The 25,279-nt window shown below is 29.3% G+C and overlaps 1 protein-coding gene across 1 annotated transcript in view; it reads left to right on the top strand.

The window, feature by feature from the left end:
- The window catches only part of LOC135137991 (fatty acid synthase-like), a 37,782-nt gene extending 15,798 nt beyond the window's left edge, over positions 1-21,984 (top strand). The window contains exons 9-22 of the mRNA XM_064067794.1: positions 16,371-16,473; positions 17,051-17,094; positions 17,144-17,723; positions 17,776-17,905; positions 17,955-18,790; positions 18,838-19,079; positions 19,130-19,265; positions 19,317-19,531; positions 19,578-20,166; positions 20,213-21,043; positions 21,092-21,289; positions 21,337-21,469; positions 21,523-21,866; positions 21,917-21,984. Of these exons, the coding sequence (XP_063923864.1) occupies positions 16,371-16,473; positions 17,051-17,094; positions 17,144-17,723; positions 17,776-17,905; positions 17,955-18,790; positions 18,838-19,079; positions 19,130-19,265; positions 19,317-19,531; positions 19,578-20,166; positions 20,213-21,043; positions 21,092-21,289; positions 21,337-21,469; positions 21,523-21,866; positions 21,917-21,959 (4,424 nt within the window). The 3' untranslated portion in view covers positions 21,960-21,984. The remainder of the gene's footprint in view (positions 1-16,370; positions 16,474-17,050; positions 17,095-17,143; positions 17,724-17,775; positions 17,906-17,954; positions 18,791-18,837; positions 19,080-19,129; positions 19,266-19,316; positions 19,532-19,577; positions 20,167-20,212; positions 21,044-21,091; positions 21,290-21,336; positions 21,470-21,522; positions 21,867-21,916) is intronic.
- The last annotated feature ends 3,295 nt before the right edge of the window (positions 21,985-25,279 follow it).

Here is a 25,279-nt window from a genome sequence, read left to right on the forward strand (position 1 = left end):
TGAAAAATCGGAACAGTAAACATCGAAAAATTTAAAAACTGAAAAATCTATAAATTGAGAAATATAAAATTTGAAAAAAATGGAAAAATTAAAAAATCTGATAATTGAAAAATTAGAGATATAACTACTTTCTAAATGTTTTAAAAATCCATTAAAACCTATATTCTAAATATTTTCCTGAAGGCGAAAAAATTCGAATAATCCTTAAGATCTAAAAGATACTTTGAGATGATAAGAAGATTCTAAATATTCTGAAGAGCCCAAAAATCCTAAATATCCTAAATATTCTAATTCAACGAAGATGTTCCTTATACGTGGTTATATGTTTTCTGGGAATTAATAAGGTTTATTATTATTATCCTAAATATCCTAAATATCCTAAATATCCTAAATATCCTAAATACCCTAAATATTTTAAAGATCCTAAAGCTATTAAGATCCTACGGATTTTGAGAAATTCGTGAATTCTGAAAATCAGAGGCTTCCTAGGGTTGCAAGGATTCGAAGGATTCCAAGAATAATAATTATTTTAATTTTCCAAAATTTCCAAAGTTTCCAAAAATTTCAAAGTTCCTGTGGATTTTAAGAATTTTAAGGATGCCAAGGATTCCAATGAATTCACGAATTCCAGGATTCCAGTGGATTCATATGTTCAAAATATTCCAAGAATTCAACGAATTCTAAGTGTTCCAAGGCTTCCGGGTGTTCCCAGGCTTTCAAGAATTCCATAGGCTCTGAAGATTTTAAAGATTCTAAAAATTCTGAAGATTCTGAAGATTCCGAAGATTCCGAAAATTCCGAAAAACCTGAAGATTTTGAAGATTTTGAAAATTCTAAAAGTTCAATAGGTCCTAAAGATTATATCAATCCTAAACAATCTAAAGATCCTAAATATCCTAAATATATAAAAGTGTTGCGAGAGTTCCGAAAGTTCCAAGGCTTTCAAGGATTCCATGGGTTATGAAAATTTTAGAGATTCTAAAGGTTCTAAATTTTCTAAATATTCTAAAGATTCTAAAGATCCTAAAGATCTTAAAGATCCTAAAAATCCTAAAGATTGTGAAGATTTTGAATTTTTTTGAAGATTCTAAAAATTCTAAAATAAGTTCTAAATGTCCTTAAGGTTCTAAGAGTTCTAAATTTTCCAAAGACTTTAAAGAACTTAAAGATCCTAAGATCCCCAAGATTCTGAAGATTCTGCAGATTCTGAAGATCCTAAATATCTTAAATATCCTATATAATTATCCTTAATGTCAAAACTTAAAACTCTAAAACTGAAAGAACGAGAAGTTGAAAAATCACAAAATCTAAAAAGGAAAAACATTCATTTTCAAAAATTGAAAAATTTGAACATTGAAAAATCAAAAATCTGATAAAATATAGAAATTAAAAAATCGTATAATGAATCAAAAAGCTGAAAATTATAAAACTGAAAAATCGAAACCTTGAGAAACTGAAAAACCAAAAACTGAAAAATGGAAAAAATGGAAAAACGAAACAGAAAAATCGGAACAGTAAACATCGAAAAATTTAAAAACTGGAAAATCGAGAAATTGAGAAATTCAGAATTTGAAAAAAATTGAGAATTTCAAAAATCTGATAACTGAAAAATTAAAGATTGAAAACTGGAAAAATTTAAAACAAAGAAATTAAAAATTGGCTTTCAATAAGTTATGAAGATTTTAAAGGTTCTAAAGCTTCTAAAATTTCTAAAGATTCTATGAATCGTGAGGAATTTAAAGTTCCTAAATATCTTAAATAACCTAAATATCCTAAATATCTTAAATATCCTAAATATCCTAAATACCATATATATCCTTAATATTAAAACTTAAAACCGTAAAATTGAAAGATCAATTTATTCAAAAACGAGAAATTGAATAATCAAAAATTGAGAAAAGGAAAAGCATTAATTTTGAAAAACTGAAAAATTTAAACATTGAAAAATAAAAAAAATGAAAGAATAGACAAACTAAAAAATCGTATGATGGATCGAAAAGCTGAAAATTGTAAAACCAGAAAATCGAAAGCTTGAGAAACCGAAAAGTCAATTTAAAAATTGAATAACTGAAAAGTGAAAAAAATAGAAAAACGAAAATCGGAACAGTAAATATCGAAAAATTTAAAAACTGAAAAATCTAAAAATTGAGAAATATAAAATTTGTAAAAAACTGAAAAATTCAAAAATCTGATAATTGAAAAATTAGACATATAAAACTGGAAAAAGTGAAAATAAAGAAATCAAAAAATTGAAAATTTGAAAAACTGGAAAGTTAAAAAATCGAAAAATTTAGAAATCAATAAATCGGATAATTGAAAAATCGAACAATGACAAAATTGCTAGAAAAATTAAAATATCCAGATAGTCTGAAAATTGAAAAAAAAAATGCAGTACTTAAGATGCTAAGAATTCGGTAAATTCTAGATGTTCTGGGAAGAGCAAGAATTCCAGATTTTCTAAATGTTTAAAAAATCCATTAAAACCGATATTCTAAATATTTTCCTGAAGGCGAAAAAATTCTAATAATCCTTAAGATCTTAAAGATGTTTAGGGATCATAAAAAATCTAAATATTCTAGATATTACAAACATTCTGAAAATTCTAAGGATGCTAAAGACCCCAAAGATCTTAAAGATACTAAATATTCTATAGAATCGAAGGATCCTAGGGATTCTAAAGATTGTGAAGATTCTAAAGGTTAAGAAGATTGTAAATATTCTGATGAGCCTAAAGATCCTAAAGAGCCCAAAGATCCTAGATATCCTAAAAATTCTAAATATCAACGAAGATGATCCTTATACGTGTGTATATGTTTTCTGGGAATTAATAAAGTTTGTTATTATTATCCTAAATATCCTAAATATCCTAAATACCCTAAATATTTTAAAGATCCTAAAGCTATTAAGATCCTACGGATTTTGAAAAATTCGTGAATTCCAAAAGATCAGAGGCTTCCTAGGGTTGCAAGAATTCCAAGGATTCCAAGATTAATAGTTATTTTAATATTCCAAAATTTCCAAAGTTTCCAAAGATTTCAAAGTTCCTGTGGATTGTAAGAATTCTAAGGATGCCAAAGATTCCAACGAATTCTCGAATTCCAGAATTCCAGGGGATTCATATGTTCAAAACACTCCAAGGATTCAACGAATTCTAAGTGTTCCGAGGCTTCCGGGAGTTCCGAAGCTTTCAAGAATTCCATGGGCTCTGAAGATTTTAAAAATTCTAAAAGTTCTATAGATCCTAAAAATTATATAGATCCTAAACAATCTAAAGATCCTAAATATCCTAAATATTATATAAGTGTTTCGAGAGTTCCGAAAGTTCCAAGGCTTTCAAGGATTCCATGGGTAATGAAGACTTTTTTATGTTCTAAAGATTCTAAAGATCCTAAAGATCTTAAAGATCGTAAAAATCCTAAGCATCCTAAAGATCCTAAAAATTTCGAAGATTTCGAATATTTTGAAAGATTCCAAACATTTTGAAATTTTTTGAAGATTCTAAAAATTCTAAAAATTCTAAAATAATTTCTAAATGTCTTTAAGGTTCTAAGAGTTCTAAATTTTCCAAAGACTCTAAAGAACTGAAGATTCTGCAAATTTTGATGATCCTAAATATCTTAGAAATCCTAAGTACCCTAACTATCCTAAATATCCTTAATATCCTATATATCCTAGATATCTTAAATATCCTATATAATTATCCTTAATATCAAAACTTATAACTCTAAAACTGAAAAAACGAGAAGTTGAAAAATCAGTAATTGTAAAAAGGAAAAATATAGATTTTGAAAAATTGAAAAATTTAAACACTGAAAAATCAAAAATCTGATAAAATACATATAGAAATTAAAAATCGTATAATGAATCAAAAAGCTGAAAATTGTAAAACTAAAAAATCGAAAGCTTGAGAAACTGAAAAATCGATTAACTGAAAACATCGAAAATTTTAAAAAATGAAAAATCTGAAATGTGAAAAAAATTAAGAAAATCAAAAATCTGATAATTGAAAAATTAAAGAGCGAAAATTGGAAAAACTGAAAAGTGTAAAAAATCGAAAAATGATAAAATTACAAAATTAAAACCTCGAAAAATGAATATCCAGGAAGTCTGAAAATTGAAAAAATTGCAGTACTTTAGATTTTAAGAATTCGGTAAATTCTAAATGTTCTAAAAGAAGCAAGTATCCCCCACTTTCTATAAATGTTTTAAGAATCCATTAAAAACCTGTATTCTAAATATTGTCCTAAAGATTCTGAAGGCTCCAAATTTTTAGGGTTCCGAAATTGGAGAATTAAATGGATCATAAAGAGTCTAAATATCCTATAAATCCTATAAATCCTGAGCATTCTAAATATCGCAGAAATTTTAAAGGTTTTCAAGAATAGATAGACCCCAAATATACCAAAGAAGCAAAAAATTCTAATCATTTAAAGAAGCTAAAGATCCTGTAGATTTTGAAGTTTCTGAAAGTTCTGAAAATTCAGAAAGTTCCGAAGATTACGAAAATTCCAAGGATTCCACAAATTCCAAAAAACGTAGAGTTTATTGAGTTTTTAGAAGAGATTCTAGAGATTCTAGAGGTTGTAGAGATTCTAAAAATTCCAATCATTATAAAAATTCTAAAGTTTCTAAAAATCCTACAGATCCTAAAAGTTCTAAACGTGCTGAATACCCTTAACATCTCAAAGATTCTAAATATTTTAAACAACCGAAGGATCCTAAAGATTTTAAAGATTATGAAAATTGTAATGATTCTGAAGATCCTAAATATTCTAAATATTCTACATATCCTAACTATTTTAAATATTCTAAAACTATTAAGATTAAGATTCTATGGATTTTGAGAGATTCCCAAAGTTTCCGAAGGTTTCAAAGTTTATTTGAAATTTGGACTAATAAAAATAAATGCGACAAATCCAAAAATCTAGCAGTGCCAAAAATTTGAATACATTACTTACCTTTTTACTGAGCACTCTGCAAAAAACAGATCGAGAATTTTCATCTAACACTAGTTCACCCCTGGACACTTGCAGAAACTTTTGACATTCTTATTAGAATCGAAGTTCGCTTGTTGATACCAAAATAAGGACTGAGAAAATTAAAAACAAAGTGGGTAAATGACAAAATGAGTAACCTCTAGAAGGATGCCACCTGAAGAGTTAAATAACGGAGAATTAAGATAATTTTAATATTCTGATCGATCTGAACTCTGTATAAAGTTAATGAGCCCGTTAATCGAAGCGGAAAGTGTTTGTTTTGTCTATTAAAAGTCTCGTCATCGTTCCTGTCTACATTACAAAGACAAAACACGCAGAATACTTAACAATGGACTCCTGCTAAAATTCGAGGAAGTGAGAAGCAGAAAAATAATGACGAATTTGTTTTTAATAACATAAAGATGACTGTGTGAGGTCAGTGTTTGTATGTTCATTCAGATATTAACAATGCTCTATGAATATTAGCACGCCGCCGCCAAAAACAAAAACGACGCCGGCTTAAATAAATAGACGGAAGTCTAAAAATACCGACATGAAAATTCATTTCGTTTTCATTCATTTCGTTTTCTGCAATTAAAACAGTCGTCGAATTGGCAGCTTTTGTTTTTACTACGAGACAGGATTTTTCGCTTGGCTCTTTTTCCGGTTTGGGTCAGGACTCCATTACTAACAAAAATATTTTCCTGGGTGGAAAACACCCTTCAATTGAGGGATGAACAGGAGACGGTAATTAGGAATCGTGGCGGCGGCTGGCGAAAATAGTGTCCGGTGTAGGCGTCCATAAGGGTGTATTTCGTGCACGTTGGTGGTGTTTCAGAGGCTTTAAAAACTATTTTAAGCTTTACTTCTTAATTGTCTGTATTTTATTAAATCGAAAAATTGAGAAATTGGAAAAATGAAAAACTGAAAAATCTGAAAAGTAAACAAATGAAAAACTTTATTTTTGAAAAACTGAAAAATCTAATTATTCAAATCATAAATCGAAAAACTGAAAATTGTAAAATTGAAAAATTGAAAGCTTGAGAAATTTAAAAATCAAAAACGAAACACTGAAGAATCGGAACAGTAAACATTGAAAAATGTAAAAACTAAAAAATTGAAAAAGCGAGAAATCTAAAATTTGAAAAACATTGGGAAATTAAAAAATTAAACATTGAACTGGAAAAAATTAAAATAGAGGAATTAAAAAAATGAAAATTTGAAAAACTGGAAAGTGTAAAAAACCGAGAAATTTTGAAAAACATATCAAAGATGCAAAAGATTCAGATGATCCAAAAAAATTCTAATCACTTAAAGAATCTGAACAATCTAAATATTTTGAAAATATTAAAAACATAAGGGTTCTCTAAATTTTGAAGTCTCTGAAAGTTCTTAAAATTCAGAAGTTTCCGTAGACTACGAAATTCCAAGGATTCCACAAATTGCACAGAAAGTAGAGGTTATACTTTTTTTAGTAGATTTAGAGGTTCCAAAGATTCTGGAAATTCTAGAGGTTCTAGAAATTCCAAACATTCTAAAAATTCTAAAGTTCCTAAATTTCCGTAAAGATCCTAAAGATCCTAAATACCCCAATGATGTTAGAGATCCTAAATATTCTAAAGAACCGAAGGATCCTAAAGTTTCTAAAGATGATGAAGATACTAAAAAACAGAATAATTGAAATTCTAAAATTAGAAGAAACTGAAAAATTCAAAAATCGGATAATTGAAAAATTGAAAAGTTGAAAAAATGAAAAGTGTAAAATAACGAAAAATTTGGAAATCAATAAATCAGATAAATGAAAAACCGAAAAATCGTACAAATGCAAAATTGAAAATTCGAAAAATTAAAATATCTAGAAAGCGATATAAAGATTGTTACGAATTTTTGGATTTTTTACTGTATGTAGAATTCTCAGAATTTTTTATTTGAAATTTTGGGTCTTTATGCTTTAAAGAATTATAATTATTTTGAATTTTCAGAATTTTTTTGGGTCTTTGATATCTCAAAGTTTTTAAATATCTTCATATTAACATTTTAGCAATTTTTTGGAGAGTTTAAATTATACAGAATCAATATCATCGTGGCTTTGGATTATTTAAGATCGTTAGGATCATTAGATTATTGAATTATAAAATTCTCAATATGAAAAATCGTTGATTATTGTTTTAGAATATTTAGACTTTTATAACTAACTTGAATTTTTAGCATTTTGCATTTTTTTATTCTCGTAATCTTTCCAATCTTTAAAATGTCTAGAATTTTCAGAAGTTCTAGTATCTCTAGAATTTTAAGCGTCTTTGATATCTCTATAATGTTCAAGATCTTTAGCCTTTCTAGGATTCAAAAATCTTTGGTATATATTTTTGGGAACTTTGAAATGTTTTAAGAGCTACTGAGTAGAAATTTTAAAGAGCTTTTTTATGTTTATAGAATCTTTTTGAGAATTTACTTTCATCTCAAATATTTTAAGAACTTAAAATCCATAAATATTTCAGGGAGCTTACAAGCTTTGAATTTTTAGAATCTTCGAAATCTTTGATAACTTCGTAGACTACAAACTCTACAATCGTTAGGATGTCCAGAATTTTTGGGATCTTTGTGATTCTAATGTTTCCAGAGTTTTTAATTTAAGATCTATTTAAGATCATCAAGACTTTAGATTTAGAAACCAGAGAATTTCTAGTTTCTTTAAGTCCTTGAGGTCTTTACAATTTTTAATTAATACTTTTAAAGTCTTATTATATTTATAACTTTCTAAATATTTACGTTTGAGGTCTTGAAAATGTTTAACAATTTAATGATATTAAGCAACTTTTTGAAATGTTCACATTACTCATAATGAATATAATCATGACTTTGAGTTCTTTAAGATCATTAGGATTCCCACGTTATTAAATCTTAAAGTTTCGAAAATCTTTATAATTTTAAAATACATTGACTTCTATTTTTTTTTCTAATTTCCTAACATTTTTTGCATCTTCAAAATAATTAAAATCTTTCCAATCTTTGAAATTTCTAGAATCATCTGATGCTCTAGAACCACTAAAATATATAGAATTTTTAGAATCACTAGAATTTTTAGAATATTCAAAAATTCCCAAATCTCTAGGATCTACGTAATTTTTAGAATTTCTAGTGTCTCTAGAATTTTAAGCGTCTTTGGTTTCTCTGTAATGTTCAAGATCTCTACCCTTTCTAGGATTCAAAAATATTTGGTATATATATATATATATTTGGGAACTTTAAAATATTTTAAGAGCTTCTGATTAAGAACTTTTTAGAGTTTTGTAGAATTTTTTTGAGTATTTACTTCTCATATTTTTTAGGAGCTTAAAATCTATAAAATATTTCAGAGAGCTTACAAGCTTTGAAACATTATAATCTTCTTAATCTACGATATCTCTGTAGACTAGAACATTTAGAATTGTTAGGATCTTTATGAGGTTTAGAATTTTTGAGACCTCTGTGATTTCAATATTTTCAGAGATTTTAATTTAAGATCTATTTAAGATCATCAAGCTTTAGATCTAAGATTTAGAAAATTGAGAATTTCTAGTTTCGTTAAATCCTTGAAGTCTTTACAATATTTAATTAATACTCTTAAAGTCTTACGTTTTACGGAACTTTCAAATCCCGATATTTTTAATTTTCACAGTTTGAGGTCTTTAAAACTTTTAACATTTTAATGATATTAAGTAAATTTTTGAAACGTTTACATTACTTACTCATAATGAATATCATCTGGACTTTGAGTTCTTTAAGATCACTAGGATTGCCACATTATTGAATCTTGAAGTTCCTAAAAACTTTATAATTTTAAAATATGCTTATAATATTCAGAATTCTATTTTTTTTTCTAATATTCTAGCATTTTTTGCATCTTCAAAATAATTAGTATCTTTCCAATCTTTCAAAGTTCTAGAATCATCAGAAGTTCTAGAACCACTAAAATATACAGAATTTCTACAGTCACTAGAATTTTTAGAATATCCAGAATGTTCAAGACCTCTATCCTTTCTAGGATTAAAAATTATTTGGTATATATTTTTGAGAACTTTAAAATGTTTTAATAGCTTCTGATTAGGAACTTTAAAGAGCTTTTTTAAGTTTATAGAATCTTTTTGAGTATTTACTTTCCTCTCATATTTTTAGGAGCTTAAAATGTATAAAATATTTAAGAGAGGTTACAAGCTTTGAATCTTTATAATCTTCTTAATCTACGATATCTCTGTAGATTAGAACATTTAGAATTGTTAGAATCTTTATGAGGTTTAGAATTTTTGAGACCTCTGTGATTTCAATATTTTCAGAGATTTTAATTTAAGATCTATTCAAGATCATCAAGCTTTAGATCTAAGATTTAGAAAATTGAGAATTTCTAGTTTCGTTAAGTCCTTGAAGTCTTAACAATATTTAATTAATACTTTCAAAGTCTTACGTTTTACGGAACTTTTAAATCCTGATATTTTGAATATTCATAGTTTGAGGTCTTTAAAACTTTTAAAATTTTAATGATATTAAACAACTTTTTGAAATGTTTACAGTACTCATAATAAACATTATCGTGGCTTTGAGTTCTTTAAGATCACTAAGATCCCCATACTGTTAAATCTTGAAGTTCCTAAAATCTTTATAATTTTAAAATATACGTATAATATTGACTTTTATTTTTTTTCTAATATCCTAGCATTTTTAGCATCTTCAAAATAATTAAAATCTTTCCAATCTTTGAAATTTCTAGAATCATCCAGAAGCTCTAGAACCACTAAAATATACATAATTTCTAGAATCACTAGAATCTTTAGAATATGCAGAATGTCCCAAATCTCGAGGATCTCTATAATTTTTAGAATTCCTAGTATCTATAGAATTTTAAGCGTCTTTGGTGTCTCTATAATGTTCAAGATTTTTACCCTTTCTACGATTCAAAAATCTTTGGTGCATCTTTAAAGAGTTCTTTTTGAGTACTGACTTTCTTCTGAGATATTTTAGGAGCTTAAAACCTATAAGATATTTCAAGAATCTTAAAAGCTTTGATTCTTTAGAATCTTCAAAATTTTTGATATATTCATAGACTAGAACCTCTAGAATCGTTAGGATATTTATAATGCTTAGAATTTTTGGGATCTTTGTGATTTCAATGTTTCAGAGTTTTTAATTTAAGATCTATTTAAGATCATCAAGATATAGATTTAAAATTCAGAAACCTGAGAAATTCTAGTATCTTTAAGTTCTTGAGGTCTTTACAATTTTCCGAATATTTACGCTTTACGTAACTCTTAATCTCGATATTTTGAATTTTCACAGTTTGAGATCTTTAAAATTTTTAACATTTTAATGATATTAAACAAATTTTTGAAATGTTTACAGTACTCATAATAAATATCATCATGACTTTGAGTTTTTTAAGATCGCTAGGATCCATATTGTTGAATCTTGAAGTTCCTAAAATCTTTATAATTTTAAAACATACTTATAATATTAATACTTTTTTTTTCTAATATCTTAGCATTTTTAGCATCTTCAAAATAATTAAAATTTTTCCAATCTTTGAAATTTCTAGAATCATCCAGAACCTCTAGAACCACTAAAATATACAGAATTTCTAGAATCACTTGAATCTTTATAATGCTCAGAATGTCCCTAATTTCTAAGATCTCTATAATTTTTAGAATTTCTAGTATCAGAATTTTAAGAGTCTTTGGTATCTATTTTTGGGAACTTTAAAATGTTTTAAGAGCTTCTGATTAGGAACTTTAAAAAGCTTTTTTAGGTTTGTAGAATCTATTTGAATATTTATTTTGTTCTCAAATATTTTAGGAGCTTAAAATATATAAGATATTTCAGGAAGCTTGCAAGCTTTGAATCTTTAGAATCTACTTAATCTTTGATGTCTATGTAGACTAGAACATTTAGAATTGTTAGGATCTTTATGAGGTTAAGAATTTTTGGGATCTTTGTGATTTCAATGTTTTCAGAGTTTTTGAGTTAAGATCTAAGTAAGATCATCAAGATTTAGATTTAAGACTTAGAAACCTGAGAATCACAGTTTGAGGTTTTTAAAATCTTTAACATTTTAATAATATTCATCAACTTTTTGAAATATATACATTCTTCACAATCAATATCATCATGACTTTGAGTTCTTTAAGATAGCTGGGAGCCCCACATTATTAAATCTTGAAGTTCCTAAAATCTTTATAATTTTAAAATATGCTTATAATATTTAGGCTTCTTTTTTTTTAATTTCATAGCATTTTTAGGATCTTCAAAATAATTAGAATTTTTCCAAGTTTTAAAATTTCTAGAATCATCAGCAGCTCTAGAACCACTAAAATATATAGAATTCCTGGAACCACTAGAATCTTTAGAATATTCACAATGTCCCAAATCCCTAGAATCACTATAATTTTTAAAATTTCTAGTATTTCCAGGATTTTAGGCATCTTTGGTGTCTCTATAATGTTCAAGATCTTCATCTTTTCTAGGATTCAAAAACCTTTTATATATATTTTTGGAAATTTTAAAATGATTTAAGAGCTTCTTATTAGGAACTTTAAAGAGCATTTTTTAGGTTTGTAGAATCTTTTCGAGTCTTTACTTTCTCATCAGATTTTTTGGGAGCTTTAAATCTATGACATATTTCAGGGAGCTTACAAGCTTTGAATCTTTAGAATCTTCGAAATCTTTGATATCTTTGAAGACTAGAACCTCTACAATCGTTATGATCTTTATGACATTTAGAATTTTTGGAATCTTTGTGATTTCAATAAAAATTTTCAGTTTTTCATATTGTTAACTTTTAGGTTCTCTAGAATGTCTACGATCCTTATTGACTTCAAAATCTTTTTAAAATCTATTTAAGAACATCAAGCTGTAGATGAAGTCTTTACAATATTTAATTAATACTCTCAAAGTCTTACGTTTTACGGAACTTTCAAATCCCGATATTTTTAATTTTCACAGTTTGAGGTCTTTGAAATTTTTAAAATTTTAATGATATTAAGTGAATTTTTTAAATGTTTACATTACTCATAATAAATATCATCATCACTTTGAGCTCTTTAAGATCGCAAGGATTGCCACATTATTGAATCTTGAAGTTCCTAAAATCTTCCTAATTTTAAAATATGCTTATAATATTTAGACTTCTATATATTTTTTTAATTTTCTAGCATTTTTAGCATCTTCAAAATAATTAGAATCTTTCCAATCTTTCAAATTTCTATAATAATCAGAAGTTCTAGAACCCCTAAAATATACAGAAAAATATCACTAGAATTTTTAGAATATCCAGAATGTCCCAAATCTCTAGGACCTCTACAATTTTTAGAATTTCTAGTATCTCTAGAATTTTAAGCGTCTTTGGTTTCTCTGTAATGTTCAAGATCTCTACCCTTTCTAGGATTCAAAAACATTTGGTATATATTTTTGGGAATTTTAAAATATTTTAAAAGCTTCTGATTAAGAACTTTAAAGAGCTTTTTTAAGTTTTGTAGAATTTTTTTGAGTATTTACTTCTCATATTTTTTAGGAGCTTAAAATCTATAAAATATTTCAGAGAGCTTACAAGCTTTGAAACTTTATAATCTTCTTAATCTACGATATCTCTGTAGACTAGAACATTTAGAATTGTTAGGATCTTTATGAGGTTTAGAATTTTTGAGACCTCTGTGATTTCAATATTTTTAGAGATTTTAATTTAAGATCTATTTAAGATCATCAAGCTAGTTTCGTTAAGTCCTTGAAGTTTTTACAATATTTAATTAATACTCTCAAAGTCTTACGTTTTGCGGAACTTTTAAATCCTGATATTTTGAATATTCATATATACTTTGCGGTCTTTAAAATTTTTAAAATTTTAATGATATCAAACAACTTTTTGAAATGTTTAAAGTACTCACAATAAATATTATCGCGGCTTTGAGTTCTGTAAGATCACTAGGATCCCCATATTGTGAAATCTTGAAGTTCCTAAAATCTTTATAATTTTAAAATATACTTATAATATTAAGACTTTTATTTTTTTTTTCTAATATCCTAGCATTTTTAGCATCTTCAAAATAATTAAAATCTTTCCAATCTTTGAAATTTCTAGAATCATCTAGAGCTGAACCACTAAAATATACATAATTTCTAGAATCACTAGAATCTTTAGAATATGCAGAATGTCCCAAATCTCGAGGATCTCTATAATTTTTAGAATTCCTAATATCTCTATAATTTTAAGCGTGTTTGGTGTCTCTGTAATGTTCAAGATATTTACCCTTTCTAGGATTCAAAAATCCTTGGTATATCTTTTTGGGAACATTAAAATATTTTAAGAGCTTCTTATTGGGAACTTTAATAAGTTCTGTTTGAGTACTGACTTTCTTCTGAGATATTTTAGAAGCTTAAAATCTATAAGATATTTCATTAATCTTAAAAGCTTCGAATCTTTAAAATCTTCAAAATTTTTGATATCTTTGTAGACTAGAACCTCTAGAATCGTTAGGATCTTTATAATGTTTGGAATTTTTGGGATCTTTGTGATTTCAATGTTTTCAGAGTTTTTAAATTAAGATCTATTTATGATCATCAAGATATAGATCTAAGACTCAGAAACCTGAGAAATTCTAGTTTCTTTAAGTTCTTGAAGTCTTTACAATTTTCCGAATATTTACGCTTTACGTAACTCTTAATCTGGATATTTTGAATTTTCACAGTTTGAGATCTTTAAAATTTTTAACATTTTAATGATATTAAACAACTTTTTGAAATGTTTATAGTACTCATAATAAATATCATCGTGGCTTTGAGTTCTTTAAGATCACTAGGATCCCCATATTGTTGAATCTTGAAGTTCCTAAAATCTTTATAATTTTAAAATAGACTTATAATATTAATACTTTTTTTTTCTAATATCCTAGCATTTTTAGCATCTTGAAAATAATTAAAATCTTTCCAATCTTTGAAATTTCTAGAATCATCCAGAAGCTCTAGAACAACTAAAATATACATATTTCTAGAATCACTAGAATCTTTAGAATATGCAGAATGTGCCAAATCTCGAGGATTTCTATAATTTTTTAGAATTCCTAGTATCTCTAGAACTTTAAGGGTCTTTGGTGTCTCTATAATGTTCAAGATGTTTACCCTTTCTAGGATTCAAAAATCTTTGGTATATGTTTTTGGGAACTTTAAAATGTTTTAAGAGCTTCTTATTAGGAAGTTTAAAGAGTTCTCTTTGAGTATTGACTTTCTTCTGCGATATTTTAGGAGCTTAAAACCTATAAGATACTTCAGGAATCTTAAAAGCTTTGAATCTTTAGAATCTTCAAAATTTTTGATATCTTTGTAGACTAGAACCTGTAGAATCGTTAGGATCTTTATGATATTTAGAATTTTTGAGATCTTTGTGATTTCAATAGTTTCAGAGTTTTTAAGTAACGAGATATTTAAGATCATCATGATGTAGATTTACGATTCAGAAAACTGAGAAATTCTACTTTCTTTAAGTTCTTGAGGTCTTTACAATTTTACGAATATTTACGTTTTACGTATCGATGTTTTGAATTTTCACAGTTTGAGATCTTTAAAATTTTTAATATGTTAATGATATTAAACAACTTTTTGAAATGTTTACAGTAGTCATAATAAATATAATCATGACTTTGAGTTCTTTAAGATCGCTAGGATCCCCATATTGTTGAATCTTGAAGTTCCTAAAATCTTTATAATTTTAAAATATACTTATTATATATATATTAAGAATTTTTTTTCTAATATCCTAGCATTTTTAGCATCTTCAAAATAATTAAAATTTTTCCAATCTTTGAAATTTCTAGAATCATCCAGAAGCTCTAGAACCACTAAAATATACATAATTTCTAGAATCACTAGAATTTTTAGAATATGCAGAATGTCCCAAATCTCAAGGATCTCTATAATTTTTAGAATTCCTAGTATCTCTAGAATTTTAAGCGTCTTTGGTGTCTCTATAATGTTCAAGATCTTTACTCTTTCTACGATTCAAAAATCTTTGGTATATGTTTTTGGGAACTTTAAAATGTTTTAAGAGCTTCTGATCTGGAACTTTAAAGATCTTTTTTAGGTTTGTAGAATCTTTTTGTGTTATTTAAGATATTTCAGAGAGCTTACAAACTTTGAATTTTTAGAATTTTCGAAATCTTTGATGTCTTTGTGGATTAGGACCTCTACAATCGTTAGGATCTTTATGATGTTTAGAATTTTTGAGATCTTTGTGATTTCAATATTTCAGAGGTTTTTAATTTAAAATCCATTTAAGACATCATGATATAAATTTAGGATTTAGAAACCTGAGAATTTCTAATTTCTTTAAGCCCTTGAGGTCTTTACAATCTTAAATCTTAAATTAATACTTTTCAAGCCTTGTTATATTTAGAATTTTCCGAATATTTACATTTTACATAACTCTTAATCTCGATATTTTGAATTTTCGTAGTTTGAGATTTTTAAAATTTTTAACATTTTAATGATATTAAACAACTTTTTGAAATGTTTACTCATAATGAATATCATCATGACTGAATTTTTTAAGATCGCTAGGATTCCCAAATTAGTGAATCTTGAAGTGGATAAAATCTTTATAATTTTAAAATATGCTTATAATATTAAGACTTCTATTTTTTTTATAATATCCATCAAAATAATTAGAATCTTTTTCAATCTTTAAAACTTCTAGAATCATCCAGAAGCGCTAGAACCACTAAAATATATAGAATTTCTAGAATCACTAGAATGTCCCAAATCTCTAGGATCTCTATAATTTTTAGCATTTCTTCTTTCTAGGATTCAAAAATCTTTAGTAGATATTTTTGGGAACTTTAGAATGTTTTAGGAGCTTCTTATTAGGAACTTTAGAGCTCTTTTAGGTTTGTAGATCCTTTTTGAGTATTGACTTTCTTCTCAGATTTTCTAGAAGCTTAAATTCTATAAATATTTCAAGGAGCTTACAAGCTTTTAATCTTTAGAATCTTCCAAATCTTTGATGTCTTTGTAGACTAGAACATTTAGAAGCATTCTTAGCGTTTTCAAAATAATTAAAATCTTTTGGAATCTTTAAAGTTTCTAGACTCTTTAGAATCACTAAAAGTTTTACGATATCTAGAATCCCTAGACTCTTCAAAATGGTTAAAAACTTTAGATTTTTAGAATCCAGGAATCTTTTTTACTTTTCTTATTAGACTATTTGAAAACCGTTTTGCTTTTTGGGAACCTATTTGAAACAAAATATTTACAAAATTATCTGCAATTAAAATTGCAAAATGAAATGCAATCATGAATATTGCACTTATCAATTATGCAATAGTTTCGAAATGAGGGCCCGAATTCAGCTTTGTTAAGGCAATTAAAAATCCAGTGTGACAGTTCATGCCAGTGTGGTGAACACAACATGGAAAAAACTGCGACATTTACTAACAAATATAAATTTTGTGATTCATTTCAACTGTTTACATCCACGACCCCAAAGGTATAGGAAATTTTGAAAAAATTGATAATTATATAAAAAATATTGTGCAAAAATTTTTAAATAATTACATTAATTACGCGTCTCCAAAATTAGATATATGAATGTTGTGGGAAGTATTTACCACCAAACTTATTAGTCATTAAAACACTTGTTTCACCCTGACCTTGTTTACTCACACCACGGATATGAATGTACTAAAAATTAAATCAGTGTTCTGAATTTAGTCATTAGCACCCAGTTCACCGCATTAAAATTTGTTAAAATTTTATACGTGATTCCAATTGCAGAACACTTTAAAAGTGAGAATTATCGTAAAGAAACGGGTGCCCAAGCCATTTGGACAAAATTCAAACAAACTAGGAGTGCAAATCGTCAAGGGGGCAAGTTCTAGAAACCAAAAATCGATTTCGCTGAAAAATTTTCGTCAATTGAAACCTACTGTAGACACCTTTAGCAAAAACAAGTATTAATTACCGCGTCCTGGTAACCTTGCGCACTAATATTTAAATTTTGTCTCGTCCTAGTTATGTAACAGTTTACCTTTGACTATCATGTCTGCTGATTATGATTTTGGCAGGTGGTTATCGTCGCCGCCCCCAGGAGACGAAGTTGTCATCACAGGTAAAATTTGACACTTTTTTCCTATTGTGATTACCAGTTATCTCATAAGGAATTTCCGGCCGTTTCCCCGAATCCAACAATGTCTACGAACTCCAGAAAAACCTCTTCGACCAACTTAATCTCACCACCGAAGACAACAGGCGCTGGGATGTTAATCTACCCGGCGTCCCAAAACGATTCGGAAAAATCAAAGACATAGAAAAATTCGATGGTGGTTTTTTCGGGGTGCACCATGGTCAAGCTGAAGCCATGAGCCCCATGATACGAAAATCGCTAGAGCTTGCAGTGGAAGCTATCCTAGACGCTGGAGTCAACCCATCGGAGTTACGAGGCTCCAAAACTGGGGTTTTTGCAGCCACGGCTCCCGTTTTTAGCGACGTTTTTGTTCTACGGGATACCAAAAGACGGAAATTTCGGATCACGGCCTGTTCGACTGCAGATATTTCGCACCGAATTAGCTACTTCTTGAAAATGAGGGGACCTTCGTGTGGGATCGAGATGGATTGTAGTGGTTCGTTCATTGGGTTGGATATGGCCAATACTAGTTTGAGGTTAGGGAAGTGCGATAATGCCATAGTGGTTGCTTGCAATTTGCTCCAACACCCAGAAGTCAGTCGGGAGTTGGCAGAGTAAGTCGTCTAAAATTATACTCCTAGCATCTGGGTAAATTTTTTTGAACAGGATTGGAATTTTGAGTCCTGAGGGCATAAGCAGAGTGTTTGACCAAGATGCCAATGGGTACGTTAGATCCGAAGCAGTGGCTTGTATTTTCCTCCAAAGAGCCAAAAGTGCTAGACGAATTTACGCAAAGGTGATTATAATTCTAAATTTTGGCACCCCTGTATTTTCTTTGTTGTAAGGTTGCCCATATTAAAGTTGGCTGTGATGGTTACAAACTGGAAGGCATAACAGTACCATCGCCTCAGATGCAGACCCGCTTGATGCAAAACACGTTGTCGGAGTCTGGAATTGACCCATCTGCTATAAGTTATTTGGAGGCTCATGGTACCGGTACCAAAATCGGGGATCCACACGAATCCGACTCCATTGACACCGCCATTGCCCAAAAGCGTCAAACCCCTCTGCTCGTAGGAGCTGTCAAAAACAATATCGGCCATAGTGAAGCCTCCTCAGGTCTTTGCTCTCTTATCAAAGTCATCATCGCCATGGAAACCGGGTTGATCCCACCCACCATTAACGTCAAACAACTGAAAAAAGGAATCCAAGGTTTTGAACAAAATCGAATGAGAGTGGTCACCAAAGTGGAAATACTACCAGAAGATGCCTACGTTGGTATTAATTGTTTTGGGTGGGGAGGTGGCATTACCCACTTGATCGTACAACGTTTCGGAAACAAAAAAATTGACGATGCTTTGGCACGAACTGACTTTCCACGATTAGTCTTGGTTAGTGGAAGGAGCAGAGAAGCAGTTTTGGACTTACTAGACGACGTGGCGAAACAACCAGATGAAAACTATATAAGTTTGCTGCAGCAAATTTTCAAAGACAATGTCAATGGTCACGTGTTCAGAGGGTTTGCCGTTTTGGAAAAAGACGGAGTGAAGGAGATTTCGGTCAAGTTCGACAATCAACGACGAAGGGATTTGTTCGTGTTCTTTGGACCCTTTGAAAATGGATTTAAGGTTTTAGGGAGGCATTTATTAAAAGTGCCGCTTTTTAAAAGTACTACGGAAAGGTACTACTAACATGTGACGTATCAAAGTAGTTACGTTTGTATTGCAGGATTTTTAAGGGTTTCCTGGAGCAAAGACCAAATTTTGACAAAGCTTTAGTTAATTTGAAGAAGGATACAACTTTGACTGCTTTCGCAGTTCAATTGGGGGTGGTCGAAGTGTTAAAATTGCTAGAGATTGAGTTAACACCATTGTCTGACGATCCGCTGTACCATCTAATAACCCTCTACCACGACACAAAAATTGACTTGGAAGAGACAATAACAAGAGCCTATCAAATATTGACTACCGGTACTGTTACCAATTTTTGTTCCAACTGTCCATCAATATTTAGTTTGTAGACCAAACGCACCCAAAGTACTTCGACGAAGTCCCCGTTCCTAAGCAAGCCACCGTTTTGAATATTTCAGACGAACCTCTACGAAGTACCACTTTCGACATAAATATATCATCAAATTTCCTACAAATACTAGGAAGGTACGTATTCGACCGTCAGTACCACGTTTTGACAATCCAACATTTCCTCAGACTACACCAACGCGGACACAACCCCCAAATTCACAAACTCTACCCCAACGTGAAGTTCCCAGTACCACGAAACACACCCATGATATCCCACTTGGTCCAATGGAACCACAACAAAAACTGGTACACTTATAAATTCGCGGACTCCAATTCACTGCAACGACTTTACGAAATATCGTACGAAAACTACGAGTACTTGACGGGCTATCAAATCGACGGTACGACCCTTGAGACGCTTGACCCAAATAATTGACAAAATTTCAGGAGTTGGTACCGTTCCGGCAAGCCAAGTTCTACATCTGGTTTGGCAAACTTTCAAACCGTGGTTAAATTCGGCAGTGGTTTTTGAAAATTGTCACTTCTTGGAGCCTCTCATAATGCCCAAAAATGACAAAGTCAAGCTTAAAGTTTTCGTGTCAATTTTGCTGGGTAGTGGAAATTTTGAAGTGTGCAAAGACAACACCGTCGTGGCCTGTGGAAGAATTTTTGTACCCGAAGATGTCAAAATGTACCAGATTGACATCCCGAGTTGTAGTTGTGGTGACGAAGATCCAACCGAAATTTTGACTGAAGACGATATTTATAAAGAGTTGAATCTCAAAAATTACAACTATGGTGGTTTGTTTAAAGGGGTTAAGAAGTGCAATGTTGACGTAAGCACAGGGTTGTTACGGTGGGAAAATAATTGGACAACGTTCTTAGACAGTCTGCTTCAAGTAGCGGTGCTTCAGGACGACACGAATTGTCATTGTATTCCGGTTGGTATACGACGATTGACCATAGATGCTCCCAATCATGTGACTGCGAAAAAAACGTGTCCCTTTTTTGCTTACAAGAACTGCAAAATCATTAAGTATTTGTCCAAACTAGTCAAAATTTGTTTTAACCATTTTGTCTAGATCTGGAGGAGTCGAAGTCTATGGTGTCGCCACAAAACGAACCAAAATCCAGTCCCACCAGACGCCAGTTCTGACCAAACATGTGTTTATTCCAGACGTGGTTGCACTAACTTTGGAAAACTCATTACGTGTCAACACACAAATAATAGTTGAAAAATCTGGCCAAGACAATATCAACGCAGTAGAAATTTTTGACGACAATAATAAAGTTGAACCTTCACTTCCCACAGTGCACCAAATACTAAACGAGATGCCGTTGGTAACTTCTGACTTTACAGTTAGTACTAAAACCGACCTCGAGAAGTACCCAAAGAACGTTCCTTTAACCCGATCGCAGAATTTGCTTCTGGTTGTAGCCACAAAAGTGTTAGAAAAACCAAGCATTTTGAACCAAATTTTGACTTCACTTGGTGATCGTGGTTTTATTTTGGCACGAGAAGACCGTCATTTTGACTGCAAAAAAATTGACAATTTGGAAGTACTGACGGAACATTTTACTAAAGACGAGAAACTGATTTTGTTAGAAAAATCAAAATTGACTAGTATAGTGCAGAATGGTTTGAAACACGAACCTTGTATACGGGTGAATGGTACCAGAGACAACAATAATAATAAAAAGGGTACTTATAGATATTTACCCTTACACGAAGGACCCAGAACGTCAAATGGTACTAGATTTTGCTGCCACAAAGACAAATCGTACGTAATAGTGGAAAGTTTAGACGGTTTTGGGTTAGAGCTTGCGAACTGGCTGGTGGCAAATGATGCCACAAAAATCGTACTAGTAGCGAAATCTCGATTCCAAACGGGGTACCAAGCACGAAAAATTCGGTCAATATTTTACAACCGTCATAATTTGAATTCATAAGATTGTCGTAGATTGTGGAAATCTCGTGGTGCGACTGTGGTACTTTCCACCAGAGACGCAACCACGAAAGGAGGGTGTTATCAACTGGTACAAGAAGCAAGTAATTTGGGACCCGTGGATGGCATTTTTAACCTAGAACCATCCAAACTAAGATCGAGAATTGCGTCTTGTTTGGATGAAATCACAAGAGAAAATTGTCAGAATTTGAGGTACCTACTAACAGAATTGATGTAAAAATCTATCACTGTTTTTGTAGATATTTTGTCACGTTTTCTACGGTTTGTCAGAATAATTCTGGTATGGCGAATTTTATTGTGGAACGAATTTGCGAAAAAAGACGAAACGATGGTTTACCCGGTTTGGTTATACAGTGGGGTCCACTTGAAGATGTATGGTACCACAAATCAACTGACACGTTTTTACTAATGCATGTCCATTATAGCTTGGTGTGTCTTCTAAACCAGACAAAGTACCATTCCAGGGTTTAGTACCCCAAAAACTGTCGTCTTGCTTCGATGTTTTAAATGAGGTTCTAAACCAACCGAATCCTGTGGTTTCCAGTACCGTGATTGCTGAAAAGAATGTTGACCACGCTGAACAAAAGGGTATTCTAGAGAGAGTCGCTCATGTTTTGGGAATCAAGGATGTTAGAAACGTTAATATGACAAGTACTTTGGCTCAAGTTGGTATAGACTCCATTGGGGGTGCACAGATTGTCCAAATTTTGGAGCTAGATTTTGGGATTTCGTTGTCACTTAAGGATATTAGAAATTTAACGGTGGCTAGGTTTGTTGGAATTTTGTGACGCTGCTTTTTTCTAATGACGGTGTTTTTAGGTTGATTGAAATGGTAGAACAGGTAACGGAAAATGGTACCTAAGTGTATACAGAGAAATGGAAACGTGTTTTTAAGTTCTATTTAATGTATTATAGTATATTTATTTATAACTGTATTTTTTTAATCGTCTAACCTAAATTCAAATGTCCATAATTTCCACAAGTAAAATTCAGTAGCAACTTATCATACCTTGCTTGCATTAATTATGGAGTTCCTCCAGGGTCCATTCTTGGGCCTCTGTTGTTTTCGCATTGGTACTACAGGAAACACAGTCCATATTGTTTCTAGTCAAAATAAAAATTAGGTAAAAAAAACCTGAACAGTGGTTTACTTCACATTTGGCTGTAGAATCCGTGTTCTGTTTTTAACCCTAGACGTCAAGATTAAAAAAAAACACAATTGTATAATAACATATTGCTTTGAAACCGTTGATCAAAATTTATTAAAAACTTAAAAATAAACAAAATCAAATCTTATAATTTTTCGAAAATTCTGGATTCATTTACCTTAGAGCAATTTTTCGATGTCCACAATTTTTTGTTCTGACATTTTCATTATTTTTTTCTATTTTTTGTTTTTCAATGCTTTGGCTTCATAATTTTTCGTTTTTTCAACTTTAATTTTTCAATTTTTCAATTTCTCGACATCCAAATTCTTCAATTTTTCGATTTGCAATTTTTCAATTTTGCAATTTCTCGATATTACAGTTTTTCATTTTTCGATTTTTCAGTGTTACAAATTTTCATTTTTCGTATTTTAAATTTTTTGTTTCCTCAATTTTTCAAGTTCTTGAATTTTATTTTTCATTTTCCCGAATTTTTAATTTTGATATTCTCGATTTTGTGTCACAATTTTTCGTTTTTCATTTTCTTTATCTATTCAATTCTTCTTTTCTTCAATGTTTCAGTCTCATAATTTTTCGTTTTTTCAACTTTCAAAAATTTTTCAATTTTTCAAATCCTCGATTTCCAAATTTTTCACTGTTTTGTTTTTTAAATTTTCCGATTTGTAACTTATCAATTTTGCAATTTCTCGATATTATAGTTTTTCATTTTTCGGTGTTTCGATTTCAAGTTCTTAAGTTTTATTTTTCATTTTGCGGATTTTTTAAATTTCATATACTCGATTTTATATCACAATTTTTAATTTTTTTATTTCAAATTTTCTTTATCGTTTCAATTTTTCTATTCTTCGATGTTTCAGTTTCATAATATTTCGTTTTTTCAACTTTAATTTATTCAATTTTTCAATGTCTCGACTTCCAAGTTTTTCAGTGTTTCATTCCTTCAATTTTTGATTCACAACTTTTTAATTTTGCAATTTTTCGATATTACAGTTTTTCATTTTTCGATTTTTCGGTTTGACAACTTTTCATTTTTCGTATTTTAAATTTTTCATTTCCTCAATTCTTCAAGTTCTTGAATTTTATTTTTCATTTTCCCGATTTTTTAATTTTCATCGATTTTGTGTCACAATTTTCCGTTTTTCATTTTCTGTATCTATTCAATTCTTCTTTTCTTCAATGTTTCAGTTTCATAATTTTTCGTTGTTTCAACTTTCAAAAATTTTTCAATTTTTCAATTACTCGATTTCCAAATTTGTCACTGTTTTTCTGGATTTTTTAAACTTCATATACTCGATTTTATATTACAATTTTTCGTTTTATCATTTTCTATTTTCTTTACCTTTTCAATTTTTCTATTTTTCAATGTTTCAGTTTCATAATTTTTCGTTTTTTCAACTTTACTTTATTCAATTTTTCAATGTCTCGAATTCCAAATTTTTCAGTGTTTCGTTTGTTCAATTTTTGATTCACAACTTTTCAATTTTGCAATTTTTCGATATTACAGTTTTTCATTTTTCGATTTTTCAGTTTTTGAATTTTTTGTTTCCTCAATTTTTCAAGTTCTTGATTTTTGTTTTTCATTTTGCGGATTTTTTAATTTTCATATTCTCAATTTTATATCAAAATTTTTCGTTTGTTCATTTTCTTTATCTTTTCAGTTCAATTCTTCTATTCTTCAATGTGTCCGTTTCATAATTTTTCATTTTTTCAACCTTACATTTTTCAATTTTTTAATTCCACACTTCCAAATTTTTCAGTGTTTCGTTTATTCAATTTTTCGATTTCAATTTTGCAATTTCTGAGATTACAATTTTTCATGTGTCGATTTTTAAATTTTTCGTTTCCTCAATTTTTCAAGTTCTTAATTTATAATTTTCATTTCCCCGATTTTTTATTTTTTATATCACAGATTTTCGTTTTACATTTTCCTTATTTTTTTTAATAGTTCTTTCGATTCTACAATTTTTTAAATTTCCAAATTCCCAGTTTCCGATTTTTCAATTGCTCGGCATCCAAATTTTTCAATTTTTCGATTTGCAACATTTCAATTTGGCAATTTCTCGATATTAGTTTTTCATTTTTCGATTTTTCAGTTCGGTAATTTTTAATTTTTCGGTTTTTGAATTTTTCGTTTCCTCAATTTCTCAAGTTCTTAAGTTAAAAATTTTTTTTTCCGGATTTTTTAAATTTCATATACTCCATTTTATATCACAATTTTTAGTTTTTCAATTTTCTATTTTCTTGATCTTTTCAATTTTTCTATTCTTCGATGTTTCAGTTTCACAATTTTTCCTTTTTTCAACTTTAATTTATTCGATTTTTCAATGTCTCGACTTCCAAAGTTTTCAGTGTTTCATTTCTATTTTTATTGTTTTATTGTGTGTACATGTGACTTATGCAAAAAACTTGTATGTTTATATGCATTAATATATTATTATTATTATTATTATTATAATTATTCAATTTTTGATTCGCAACTTTTTAGTTTTGCAATTTTTCGATATTATAGTTTTTCATTTTTCGATTTTTCAGTTTAGCAATTTCTAATTTTTCGGTTTTTGAATTTTTTGTTTCCTCAATTTTTCAAGTTCTTGATTTTTGTTTTTCATTTTACGGATTCTTTAATTTTCATATTCTCAATTTTATATCACAATTTTTCGTTTTTTCATTTTCTTTATCTTTTCAATTCTTCTATTCTTCAATGTCTCCGTTTCATAATTTTCCGTTTTTTCAACTTTACATTTTTCAATATTTTAATTCCACCACTTCCGAATTTTTCAGTGTTTCGTTTCTTTAATTTTTCAATTTGCAACATTTCAATTTTGCAATTTCTCGATATTACAGTTTTTCATTTTTCGATTTTTCAGTTTAGCAACTTTTCAATTTTCGTATTTTAAATTTTTCGTTTCCTCAATTTTTCAAGTTCTTGAATTTTATTTTTCATTTTCCCGATTTTTAAATTTTGATATTCTCGATTTTATATCACAATTTTTCGTTTTTCATTTTCTTTATCTAT

Source organism: Zophobas morio, unplaced genomic scaffold, assembly GCF_036711695.1.
Source record: "Zophobas morio isolate AGI-343-1 ecotype UQ-CSIRO unplaced genomic scaffold, CSIRO_AGI_Zmor_V1 ptg000030l, whole genome shotgun sequence".
Classification (NCBI taxonomy): Eukaryota; Metazoa; Arthropoda; class Insecta; order Coleoptera; family Tenebrionidae; genus Zophobas; species Zophobas morio.